This window comes from Siniperca chuatsi, linkage group LG16 (genome assembly GCF_020085105.1).
Source record: "Siniperca chuatsi isolate FFG_IHB_CAS linkage group LG16, ASM2008510v1, whole genome shotgun sequence".
Taxonomy (NCBI): Eukaryota; Metazoa; Chordata; class Actinopteri; order Centrarchiformes; family Sinipercidae; genus Siniperca; species Siniperca chuatsi.
This window is the reverse complement of record NC_058057.1, coordinates 10,312,433-10,326,112: the sequence shown is the minus strand read 5'-3', so window position 1 is coordinate 10,326,112 and position 13,680 is coordinate 10,312,433. Positions and strand designations below refer to the sequence as shown.

The 13,680-nt window shown below is 40.4% G+C and overlaps 1 protein-coding gene across 3 annotated transcripts in view; it reads right to left on the bottom strand.

Annotated features, from left to right (window-relative positions):
• LOC122863603 (1-phosphatidylinositol 4,5-bisphosphate phosphodiesterase beta-1) overlaps nt 1-13,680 on the bottom strand; it is a 107,582-nt gene that overhangs the window by 76,430 nt on the left and 17,472 nt on the right. For all 3 annotated transcript variants that reach the window (XR_006375045.1, XM_044170223.1, XM_044170222.1), the window contains exon 3: nt 161-229. Coding sequence is in view for 2 of the 3 variants with exons in the window: in XM_044170223.1 (XP_044026158.1) it covers nt 161-229 (69 nt within the window). In the remaining variant the exon portion in view is untranslated. The remainder of the gene's footprint in view (nt 1-160; nt 230-13,680) is intronic.

Here is a 13,680-nt window from a genome sequence, read left to right as displayed (position 1 = left end):
ACAAAAACAAGAAAAATACTGAAACTATTGTTCTTCATTCAATACATAGTATTGCATAGAAAAATAAACCCCATAAAGCATCTAAATAAATATGTTTTCCTATGTATATCCAAGTACGTTGACTGGGCAAGAAATTCAAATTAGTTATTTGTGGGCTTACCTTTGGCGTTTTGGTGCACTTTCCATTTCTGGCATCTTTTATGTACGCTATATCCAGTAGTTCCGTATCCTGTAAACAAGAAGAAGCACAGCTAAATCAGCATCAACATCAACCAAATGCTAATTCAAAGGCTTCAAAGACAGTTTAGGCCACAAAGACATTCTGTGCCCATGGGAGCTGTTTGGGATCCAAGGCGAGGGGGAAACACTTCAGCGACCCTTTCCATTTCCAAACCTGCCACCTGTGGCTGAAGGCCTTGTGTGTTTGTGTGTGTGTTTGAACAACCAGTGTTTAGGGACACACATTAGCCTCAATACCGGATGCCATGTGGGAGTCATTTAGTGTAGATAGATGCAACCCTAATGACACTTTGCCCTGCGAAAGTGTCATTGTAGTGTTGTGCACAAAATTAGGACAAACGTGTAAAGTTGCCATGTTGACTGATAACCTGGCAAAATGAGCACTTGCTCTTCACAAGCTCAAATACCCAAAATAGGCTTTGGAGAATTTCCTCCTATAATCAGATACTGGACTGGTGTGACATGCCAGAAACCAAAGAAAAAGGTGCCGATTGTGTTAATGACAGACAATATCCTCAGCTGCAAAACACCACTCGAATCACTGCTGGCAAGGAAAAAAACTGGTTGGATGCAAAACACTCCACACACACACAGTGTTCTGCTGCTGCATGATGCTCTGCCATAACGCCTTGGAGTCACAGCTGGCTGGAGTCAGCTTTGTGAGTGGTAGTCAACTGGCAAAAAGACATAACATGGCACTCTAATGAAGACAGCCTTGAAAACACCATGAATATCAACATTATGATTTAACCAAAAAGTTAATTGAGGCTCTCTGTAACAGCATTGTAAGTAAGTAGAAACCCTGGCTCCACCGTTGGTTCATTATTGATACAGCAGTGTGGTAAGCCATGTCAGAGCTTCTTGTTCCATCTTACAGCTCCAACATTTCACATCACACTATTGTGATTCAGAGGCAAAGTTGTACAAAATTCAAAATAAGAAAGCATGAAGCAATGTGTGTAGGGAAAGCTTCTCACCATGCACTACAAAGCACTGAACTTTCCTTCCTTCCTCTTGAACGAAGTCAAAACATGTGATTCCAAAGAACTTCCTGTTAGTGATCTGAACTTGGCATTTAGCTCCCCCTCCAGCATGCCAAGTTCAGGAAAGGCAACCTGTGTTCATTTATAAGTGGACACACATCACAAATATGCACCCATTGACTCATACGTCTGTCCATTCATGCATTCACCAATTCATCCACCAACTGTTTCATGCTTATTTGCAAGCCTATTGTCCCTTAAACAGCCAGTAATGTTGATAGCAGTAAATACACACAAAATGTACAGAGGGCCCCTGCAAGATCCCTTTATCAGTCTGGATTATCGCTCTCTCCATCTCTCTGAGAGGGAGCCAGGACATGAGGTGGAAAATTAACCAGAGCGAACTATGTGTCCACTCAGCATTATCTGGTGAGACAAGGAGCGACCGGGGCTTGACTCAATCTCCAGCAGCAACGCCGGTATCTGACCATCTCAAGGCCATGAGATTTGTGGAAAATTGCACCTGCCCATTCTTCCTTATCTACAAATCCATACCTACCTTAGCAGTCTCCAAAGATTTGATTTTAATTTTGATTTCTAAAAATGATTTTAGTGTATATTGGTTCTTTGTTTGTTTTTGTCTCCTTCAAATTTTACTTCCTGTAACTGCTGTGCAATATACTCTTTTCAGTTTAAAATTCCCTATTTATTGATATTTATTCATACTTCTATTACTGCTGTACAATATCCACCGTCTCATAATCATCTTAATAAGCTACACTTAACTTGACAGTACATGCACTATTACTTATTGCTTATATTATTACATTGTATTATTATACCGTACATACTTATCATCAACCGGTAAATCCACTTTGTACTTTACACTTATTTTAATTTATATATCCACTTTGTACTTAATTTATCTTGCCTGTATTATAGTGTATTATAATTTGATTTGCTTAGTACTTCTATTCCTGTGTGCACTGACGTGATAGTGAGCAGCTGTAACAAAAGAGTTTCCCCTCAGGGATCAATAAAATATTTCTGATTCTGATTCTGAAACTTGCGATTTATTCTGATGCTAGAGGTACAGTGATGATACATGACCACAGATCATTTTGTTTTTCAGTCTAAGGGAATATTTAACCCAATGAATAAGAAAACATTTTAATCAGCACTTCTTGCAGCTATATACAGAGGCATTAGTGGATGAAAACTATTGGTCACTAGAGGTCATAAAGATTTTTTTGCCACTTTGCTACAGCATATGCACAGCCACTGTCTGTCTCCATATAAGAAGCGGAAATTAAAGCACTCTATTCTATGGCTGTAATCCATGAGGACAAGTTATTCATTTTCTGCAGTGCATAGCATCAATTAGTCTGTCCCTGTTTGCACAGAGAGAGCCTCTGAGTCAAAGGTTAACAACTACATTGGGTCTGTAAATGCCTGCCTTTGAAGTCTCTTTAGAGAGATGGAGCTCCTCATGGGGTCCTGGTAGAACAGTGGGGCTTCAGGAAGCAGCTCGCTGATGGGGTCCTTTTTTGTGCCCTCTAGCCCTGCACAGTTAACGCAGCTCTAAGCTGGTTGAGCGTCATTGGTATAGTGTTAACCTATGGAGCTGACTCATTGCAGGTAATGCAAACTGTCTATATGGGTGAAGCTGCTCACACATTGTGCAACTAAGATGTTACACGTGTAGCCATTACCGTAACATCGAAAGGCTTGTGTCAGCATTTGCTACAGTGTACAAAGGCTTGCTTATTGTGCAGATGTAAATAAAAGTTGATGCCAATTACATTTTATTAATATTGACTTGGATTTATAATTGCAGACACTGCACAGTTAGTTAATTGAAGCACTTTCTTTCAGTCTGGCAGTCCAGCCATTATTTCTCCTGTTTAATTTCTCTCATTTATTCCCTATGACATACGTTCTTTATCTGTTCATTTCTGTCATCTTTATTTATCACTCTGCCTCTCGCTGTCTTTCTCTCTCTTATTTGCCTCCCTCTCTCAGGGCATTTCTGTGTGCATCAAAACAGTGAGCAGGGATCCAGAGCCTATTAAGATCCATGGCACGTCCAGGATGCAAGCAGGGCAAGCAGGAGAGAAACTACAGAAATTAATTAACATGCTTAACATGCACTGGCCCTGGGCTCTGTTTTCTGTGTTACATATGTAACATGCTGCCTTCCTTTTAAAATTGAACCCATTCCTTTTCCAAGTAGCAAGTAATGAAACATTGCAGGTAATTCATCATTGATCTGTGAGTCCTTTTGTTGTCAAATGTGTGCCTGCTTCAGGCACTTTGTACATCTAATATATATGCCATATTTTATGTTAGACAACTCTTTGTTATCCTTTAATTTGAAGAACATTGAGTTCACTAGCGTATGAAAAATGTGATGTACAAAACTTGACTTGAGGCTAACTGGGAAAAAAATCTGTGACAAGGTGCTTTAAATAAAACAGTCTTTACTGAGTATCTAAAATGGGGCTTACAGAGCCTGGCCAGGTTGGTTGGTTTTATAACAAAGACTTCTGTTGCCCTTTGATGCACCAATCTTTCACAGCTTTAGTGGTACAAGCAAAGGAGGGATATGCAGGTGTGAGAAAAAAAGGGAGAGAATGTTAAGGAAACATGGAATGGAAGGTAGAGATGGAGAAAAGGATAAGTGGAAGTGGGGAGGCTGAAAGCCACAGGTTATCTTGCTCATTTACCAACAACATGCTTGACAGCCTCCACGTTCAAAATGGATGTGCACTCCACAGGGCTCAGGGTCTCTGCTGAGCAACGGAGACAAGGAGCAAAGAAAGTGAGGAAGGAGGGAGAGGTGAATATGCACAGAGCAAATGAAGGGGGAGGCCAGTGTGGGGAAAACATATAGCATACTCACACTTTCATTTGTGAAGGACAGAATTTTCAGGAGTGCTCTATAATTACAATAATAGTAATGTACAACAGTGCTATAGTTTTATTTATTTAAATAATTAAATTACTACAGTGGTTAATTCCATTGCTTCATTCATGTTTCATCTACAACCCTGCATTTCCATGTCTTGAATCAGGTTGCTGGCCAGTGAGATGTGGTTTGCTTACAGGACTGTTGACAGGCTGCTGGTTTGTGTCATGATGTCACACAGATCATACTGGTATAACATGTCAGAGTGGCCCCTAACCCCTTCATGCCATCTCATAGACCAAAATAAGCTCTCATGGATACAATATGTGTCCCAGGACTCTTTGGAAGCCTTGACTCTGTCTATACATACAGTATACACAACTTAGAATGCAACAGAAGTAAAAGATAAAATAGATGACAAATGTGATTGCAGAGCGATGTGGGAGTATTGCACAACAAATAACACTGCTGCATTCTCTATGTATAAGAGTTTTTAAAAGGCCAAATGACTCAGGGTCAGAGGATTCTGGGCATGAATGTATTTACTAATTATAAACAGAGCTAATACTTGTGTGGAACAAAACACACTAAAGCCACACAGGTGCTGTGTCTGTCCCTGTAAGTGGCCCTCCAGTGACACTCAGCTGCCAGGAAACATATACTGTAAGGAGGGAAAATGGTTTGCGGAGAGCTGTGCTTGAACTTGGTTGAGAGTCACATCCACTCTGCTGCTGCGCCACTCCTGGGTTCCTATAGAGCAACTCTAACAGCCCCACAGGGATTAAGTCACAAACCTCCTCACCTGAAGTGGCTGACTAAAGAGAGAGAGAGAGAGAGAGAGAGAGAGAGAGAGAGAGAGAGAGAGAGAGAGAGAGAGAGAGAGAGAGATAAAGAGACCTGTCAGACAAAAGAGGAGAAAGCTTATATGTAGGAGGAAAATGACTTTGTGGACATTTTGCATAAATATTTTTGCACATATACAGCACATGTGTGCAGCCTCTAAAGACCTTGCACTGAGGTTCTGAGGGGTGCTTCCTTTCCTACCAGTAGTCTAAGATGGCTTAGTATCTAAAACTCACAGGAGGCCCTATTAATTACATTTAAAATTATTTCTATGGACTAAATGCTTTATTAGGCAGTATAAAGTGGAGAGTGACAGCAAAAGTGGGAGAGAAATGAATTATGGCATGCGACAAAGGCCTAGAGCCAAATTGGAGAGTCTGGCTTTGCCATGAGGTAGCCTGAGGGCCTATTAAACTGAGCAACTAATTCACTCTGTTTTTCATCCATCCACCCTGTTCCATGTCTCCAGCTCTCTCCCTTCCTTCTCTTCCTCTGCAACATCAAAACATTGAAATTAAATCTTCAAACAAATCAATGCTAAGCAACCATCAAAGGTCAATTTCTCTTGACAATGTAAATGAAATGAATTGAAAGATCATTCAGCCCACCACAGTTGTGTATTTTTTCTCAAACTCAATGGCTACTAGTTGTACAAAGGTAAAATCTCTCTCAACAGAAAATTAATTGTGCACTGGAGAACTGTAACTCACATAAGCTCAAGTGGAGCCTTCGAGTCTAATTAATAAACCTAATTTCTATATACAGTTGAATGGGCTGCTCATGTAACCACTTAAAGAGATGTTTCCAACACTGGGCTAGTATCTCTAACCTTTACCGCTGCAAAATCTGGATTTTCAAAAGGGAACAGTCCTCTACCTCAGCCAACAGACAAATGTGGTGTGCGGATGCAGAGATCTCAGCCAGGCATTCCTAGTACCACCCACCATTTGGGCGCAACACAGTTTTTCTTTCCACTATTATGGATACTATGGGTACTATCATAAATTCTGCAGAAATGTTTCCAGCAAGTCTCAAGCTTCGACTAACCCATGTACACCCTTGGTCCGGTGAATGCCATCATGCTTTTGAGCATCTTAAAGCTGTGATGTGTTGCACTCCAGTTTTATCTGGCCCCAATTTTACTCTGACATTTAAAAGACGTGAATGCAGTTGGAGCTTTGTCACAAGAGTGGTTGTGAGAAAACATGGTTGACATGCTCTAGAGCAGTCTATGAAATGTCAAAAAATATTGCAAAACTGTTCATCACAGTTTCCCAGAGTCCAAGGTGTTTTCTTCAACTATTATGTTTTGTCCATCAAAACATTTGAGAATGAAGATCAACTAATCGATTAATTGACTAATCGTTTCCGCTCTAGTTGGCGTATTACATGCTTTTATTATGCGTCTCTTGTGCTCTCTATCCACCTCTCATCTTTAACAGGTGTAGTCACCCCTGGTCCATAAACGTCCCATTCCAGATATGACCTACAGAATGTTTTTTGTTCATGAAGTCTGTGCATGTTTGAAAACTCTGGATTTCCTTTTGTATGCTGTCCTTTTAAAGGGAAATTTATAGGGAAGTTTTGGTGCAACCATTCTTTGGATATCCAGACTGATGAAGTTCTTTTGCTTAGTTTGTTTTGTGTATTTAATGAATTCTGTTCAGCTAAAACAAGTTTTGTTTTATTAATTTCCTTCGCACTGACTTTGGTCCTATTCCCTTCCTCATCCTCTGCTTGCAGCTTGTCACTGTGTATTGTAAATACTGCAAATAAGCGCTACATTGGTCCCTTAACCACTTGTTCAGTCACTGAATATATACCTTCCCCTGTTGCAATGCAACCTTCGTGTCATGTCCCATTACTTTACTGTTAAATTTCACTGGTTGTTGGTTGCCATGTCTATCCTCCTAGACACCAATTACAACACGGAGAGCTGAGCCAAGTTTCCACAGACTTAATGCAGGTTTTAAATGTAGGTACAGACTTTCTGAAACGCTAGCGGGTAATGTAGTGAGGACAATATGTAAGCAAGCTGGAGAGATTGTGGACGGATCCTCTTTCAGAATGTAGGATTTACTCGCACCTTAAGGGATCTTTAAGTTATCTGTCAAGTCAGATAAGAATCAGGATAACACTCAAAATGAGTTTATTCACCAGGCACATCTAGAAACATGATAAGAATCATTTATCGTGCTTGATTTACAGCTGCTCCGATTCCACTATACCCTCATTGTCAAGTAACACGCACATAAACATTAATTAACTACACATGTAGAGTTAAGTCATAAATATGTGGGATCGCGTGACTTTGGTAATCAGTTTGAGTTGGGTTCATGGTCAGACAGGTGGGGAGAGGACACAGGGGTTGTAGGTCAGAGGGAATGAGGGAAGAAAGAAGGAAAAGTGGCAAGGAAGGAGTGAGGGAGGAGTGGCTATGTGAGAAAAAACACTAAGGCCAAGTGATGGAGGAGCATGGCTGTGGCTGATAGTGGCTATCAGCAGCCGACACGCTCCGCAAAACAACCAATACTGAGATAAAGGCCGCAGGAAGCTTTGTTCTATACATCAGCGCACACATTCATGCTTGTGCACACATCAGGTAATACAAAACTCTATAGGCAGAAACGCACACGCTTGTGCATATACACACACAAACTCCAACTCCTCTCTATCATCAGTCTGCAGTGTCTGCCGTGTTCAGTCATTATAAACGCTCGGGGACTGAGAGCGATGATGTGACCGGCTCTTCAGCTCACACTGGTCAAAATTTTCCCTTGGAGCGTGCTAGACCAATCAGATCTTGGACACACACGTGCAGACACACACTCACATGCACAGTGACGGATGGAGTGTAGTAGGGGATACTGGAGGGAGTGTACTTCTTTCTGATAGATAGCAGAACCGAGTGGGATGACAGAGAAAGCAGAACTGCTTCCCTCATCTGTCCATCATCGTCTGTTGTTCTCTCTCGCTCCCTCTTTGTTATGCTTCTGGCTGGATTTTTGCTTCCCCCCTCCTCCTTCCCTAGCTTTCTTTGTCCTCTCTTGTCCATCTCTGCCTCCATTGTCTTGGACATGTGCCTCTTTGTCTCACCTATCCTCTCCATGGTCATCTGCCTCCTCATCCTCCCTCCCTCTGTGCTTCCCTCCTGTCTTCTTGCAGCTTGAAGGCAGCTCTTGTGTCGATGGATGAAGGTTCATATCTTGTCTTGTCTGATCCCCCGCCGACACACACACACACACACACACACTAACACACCACCCCCATCCTTTCCTCCATCTTATTCCGTCCTCACTCCTCCACACCATTTAAGTCTGCTCCTCTAGCTGTGTGGCTTCCTTCAGGCACACTGTGAATGGCTCTTATCTGCTGCAGTGGAACATCTGAGATTCCCTTCAGAGGCCTGGTGCGAGTGACACACGCTCGCACACATGCAGGAATGCATAAACACACACGCACACACACACACACACACACACACACACAAACACATGCGTAAAATCCCCAGAAAGGATGAATTAAGGTAATTAAAGGCCAGACAAGACAGAAACACAGACACTACAGTGCATACACATGCAAACTAACACACTCGCACACTATAATGCACTTGTACGCACACACAACTTTTCAATGTCATATGTTGTTTTCATTCAATTATAAAAATACAGTTTCCTCTGGGTATCTGTGCAACATACTGTATCCCTATATTCTTCTTCTTTCTGATTATTAAACGCACCATGTCTTTGCAGGTAACAGTTTTAATACAAATTAAATTCTTGGCAAGCAATGGCTAAAAGGGACATTCAACCGGGCCACATCTCTGTATTCAAGACTATGGGCTGAAAGTGAGTGTGCCTGTATGTTCTTGTGCTTGGGCTCTCCCCTGAAGTCCTTTGAGAATCACTGCCAGTGGCAGATACAGTGCAGCTCTGGCTCTCATCTTTCATATCACCTCATTTAGACACCTCCTAAGTGCAATCCATGGGCCCTTTGAAGTCAGGAGAAAGCAGATGGTTAAGAGAAATGCATTTTTCACTTTCTTTCTGTAGGCAAAGCTCTCCCCCTCTGTGTCTGCGTCTCTTCTTCTCCAGTTATCCTTCATCCTTCCTCCACACTTCTCTTCTTTCTCTACCGAGAGCAGTTTGATCAGTACAAGTAAATACAGCGGGAGCAGGATGAAAGTAGAGGACAGGACATTGGCTTAAGTGCAAAACTAAAAACATTCCAAAATATGATTTACTCAAACATAAGTGCAAACAGAGTAAAAAGCTCCTTTTTCACAGTTGTGCTGTATTATGTGTTAGAGACCTATTATGTACACATTCTGTATCATTGCATGACATCAACTGAACAGTTTGACCCACTACGGGCATATAACAAGATGTTAACAAAAGATTAACAGCTGAGGCCATAGAATATATCAGCATCCTTGACTAGATCCAGACAGATACTGGATTTGTGAGACCAATATAGCAATGTAGCAGTTTTTTTTTTAACAAAATACATTTTGATAAAGATTCTTTCAATTTGGTCATCAAAGAATTGTGACTGAGATAGACAGGAACATTTTACAGTTGCAAAACAAACTTGTAAGTTGTGGACAAACTATGTATTGGCAACACTGTTTTGTACATTTCTGTACTGCAACTTCTTGATACTTATCGACACATATGTTGAAACCAATATATCTGGGATAAACTTAAGTTAGCCTTTAGACTAATCCGGGTTGTAGTCAGAAATGAACATACCGCCCTTACTGCTGTAGCGGTTATCTTACCTGTAAACCCTCACAATTACACTGTAATGCATGTAAAGGCTTTCATTTTTAACCTCTTTTGCCAAGAAATATGTCCAAGATCTTCTGTAGAACCTGTTACATGTTGGAAATACAGTCATTGCATTTTAAATAAAAGTTATAATCTAAAAAAAACTTGTGTCCAGGCTAGATGTCTTTTCACCTGCAAATCACCAAAACAACACTTATTGGGCTGTGCTGCTGCAACAATAAACGTTCAGTGCATGTCTGGCGACACGAGAAGAGGGTCTGAGCGGCTGGCCGACAGGAGGAGTGGAGCTTGTTGAGTTTATCAGGGTTCAGGTAATGCCGCCTTCTGTTCTTATGTTGGCAACTGCAGGCATTCAGAGTATAATAAGGCATAGCTGTAATTAAATGACCTAGACATAAAAACAAAACATTTTACAAGTACTTCCTGTGCCATAACACCATTTTTTCATCAGTGTGAAAAAATGTATCAGTGTGATAACTTCCACATTAAGACAGGCTACCTTCATCTGTCAGAGGAGATGATTACCAGCTGGTTAACACAAATATCTCTGCTTCCACTGTCAGTCAAACTGCGTTCAGTTCAGCTGTGTTCACCGCAGAGAACAAAACACATAAATCAGCCAGCCATGCCGATGTATCGGCCAGGCTCTACTCACGACCCACTGCTTCTCAGAAGCCAAGTGCCTTTTTATCCTCTTTCGTGTCAAAGAAACCACAGGCAATTACACATGTTTGTCAACAGGTTCTAAAAGTGTTTGATACAAATAATAGAGTGAAGCCACAGATGCAAAGACAATATGAGCATCAGCAGAGCACAATGAGGCTGTGGAATCCAAAATGTTTCACTGCCACCCTGGCTTCAGCTTGTCTGCAAATGTACTGATGAAAACTAATTCTCCATGTCCCTCACTTCCTCTCTTCCAATGGGCGAGGTGTTGTTCCTCTCCCTCCCGTCATGTAACTCTCTCGAGGAAGGCTCTTGGAGAAGAGCTGGTATTTCAAGTATGGCAGACTGCTGCACTTCTTGTCTTGCCCCAGACCACCTCCAAGCTGTTTAAATTTGATACCTTCTTCTCATTCCACCAAATTGAATTGACTTTAGTGGTGAAAGAAAGGCGACTGACCCACATTTGTGACACACTTAGTTGCTCAAGCGGAAATGGAACAGCAAGAGGAACAGGGGAGTCTGAGGGACATTCAGGGATGGACAACAGAGTGATTGCTTGGCAGAAAACATTCTAAATTCACTCCAACACACTATTACCAGTCAAAGTGCATTGAGGTGACAGGTCATGTCTTTAATGCACAATACACATAGCACTGTGACAGTGGACAAAATCCAGAGCCTAAAGTCTGTCACAGTGGGTTGTGGTTCAAAATGTAATGCCTTCTGTTGGGGCAAGTGTCCTTTCTTGCACTTCATTTGGTGTTGACAGAATTTCTTTGATTTTTTTTTAAGCTTTTATTTCGTTTCTACGTGTGTCTATGTAGAGATGTCAATAATCTACAATAAAGGCTAAAATCTGAGTCCCTCAGTGTGTTGTTAATAAGCTTTCTCACATGAACATTTGTAGATAGACAGACAGCAGCTAGATAATTGCGAGAGAGTACAAAGGAATTTAGCTTAAAATGAAAAGCAGCAGGGTGACATGAAAACCCAGAAACTCCTAGCTGGTGGGAATTACAGCCCTCTTAAACATCAGAAACTCATTTAATGTAATTATTACCATTAGTCTGTATCAAAGCAATCAATAATGCAAAGTAAAATCTGTCAGAGAGAGCTGTCTAAATATGAGACAAGTATAATTCAAAGCTTCTGAGAGTGAACACAAGATATGCAGCCCTCCCTAACATGCTTGTAAATTATTAACAAGATTAGCTGAAGGAAAAAACTTTTCCCCTCTGTGATTATCTATACTTATCCCATTGACCACTCTACGTCTGTCTCTTTGAAATTGAGTTAAAAACCTCTTCTTACCAGTAGCAACTGGACATTCGTTTATGTGCAGTAAGCACTGGAAATGGTTCGAAAGCAAAAATGCCTGTAATTGTCTTATTAGCAAATGGGACTTGAGTGTAAGCCATCCACTGCCCTGATTCCTCCAGCAAAATGAATTAAATACAATTTATTGAGGCCTTTAAATGAATATGGAAAAACCAGCTTGAAACATTAGAGAGGTAGAGGAAGAGAGAGACAGAAGAGGGAGGGGAAAGACAAATGACAGCTCTTTATATATTAACATGTTAATAAATTAATGCAGAGTGCTTATGTGCAGTGTTATGAGAATGAATAAGCATGACACACAGTTATGAATTGTGCTGTGAGAAAAAAAGTGAGGTTCGAAGAGGCTCATCATGCTGATGTGTACTCTACTTTAAGCCTTACGTGATTTTTCTATTAGCATGCTGAAATTTGCGGGCTACTTGAAGTCTCTTTCAGCATTCCTGAGCAGGACACTGATAATGTTGTTGACTACTCAGATAGTTCAACAATCTACACACTGATAACATGTACTATATTTTCTGTGTTTGGCAAGAAAGTAGCATGATGAAAGCAAAGTTACTCGATAACACTGATTGCCTGCACGTCTGGCATGGTGCATTTGTGTCCTTTTACTTTGAGATCTTAACATTTTATTTTATTTCTCTCACTTATAACATCTTGTGTTCATGAGTATACCATTAATACCAAAAAGAAAAGAGCCTTTAGCTAATCATCCCTTTCTATGTCAAGTGTCACATGGCTGAAATATAGTTATAACTGAGCTAACAGACCAAACAAACTATGGTATATTTGCTAGAAATTAAAAAATCTGGTTGACAGGGAGAACTGTTAGTGGTGTTAGCAACACATATAACAATACTGTCACTTATCTCTGTCTGGTCTAATAGTTTGTATGAAATTAAATTGTATATGTGTTGTAATATTATTATCTTTCTAAGTTGAATGTGATGCATAAACTTTTATGCTGAATTACATTTCTGACTGACATATCTGCTTTACGGTGCCTGCTTTATGTGCTCAACTGTATATAGAAATTGATCTTGTGAGTGTTCTACATCTGCTCAGTATTCTACTCCTTTGTGTTGTTTGTTAATGACTTTTTAAAAAAAATATGATTTTGTGACTGTTAACTGGATGTTTTCTTTAACTTTTAACATCAACTTTCCCACTGTCAGCAGATGAAAAATTGCCATTTTGCTAATGTTGGAATGACAGAGCAATAACAGTGTTCGCTCTCTTAAATAACACAAAATAATCATGAATTTGCCATCAAAGCTAACTTTGCCTTTTGTCAATTTTACAACATTCTTCAGAGGAGAAAGGAATAATTGAAGACGTGCAATTCTGACTTCAATATTCTTTTAATTTCAGTTCTCATCTTTCTGTTCTCAGTGACAGTGTAGATGAAAGACAGGAAAAAGAAAATGGGAGAACTTCATTACTGGGGGAACTTCCGACCTACTTTGCACAGTCAAAAGACCAAAAATTAAAGGGAAACTAAACTGCTTAACAAAAGAGAGGTGCATTCGCTTTCTATCAAGCCTTTGAATCAAAACTCAACATGGACAAGAGAGTGAATCTCATTTTTGAAATGCATTCTTCTTTCATCTCGGCTAGTTTGTTATTTTAATTAAAATGATTAATTATTGAATCAAAAAAGGGCGGCAGGGTAGCTAAATGTTTAGCACTGTTACATATAGCAAGAAATTCCGGGTTCAAATCTCAGCCATGGTCCTTTCTGTATGGAGTTGTCCGTTGTTCACCTGATTTTCTACCAGTAAAAAGACAAGTACAGTAAGTCAGCTGAACTGGAAACTCTAAATTACTCATAGGTGCGATTGTGAGCGTGAACATGTTTGTCTGTTTATATGAGTGCTTGTCTCTTCCTGTCTTAAACCTGTGATTACGATCT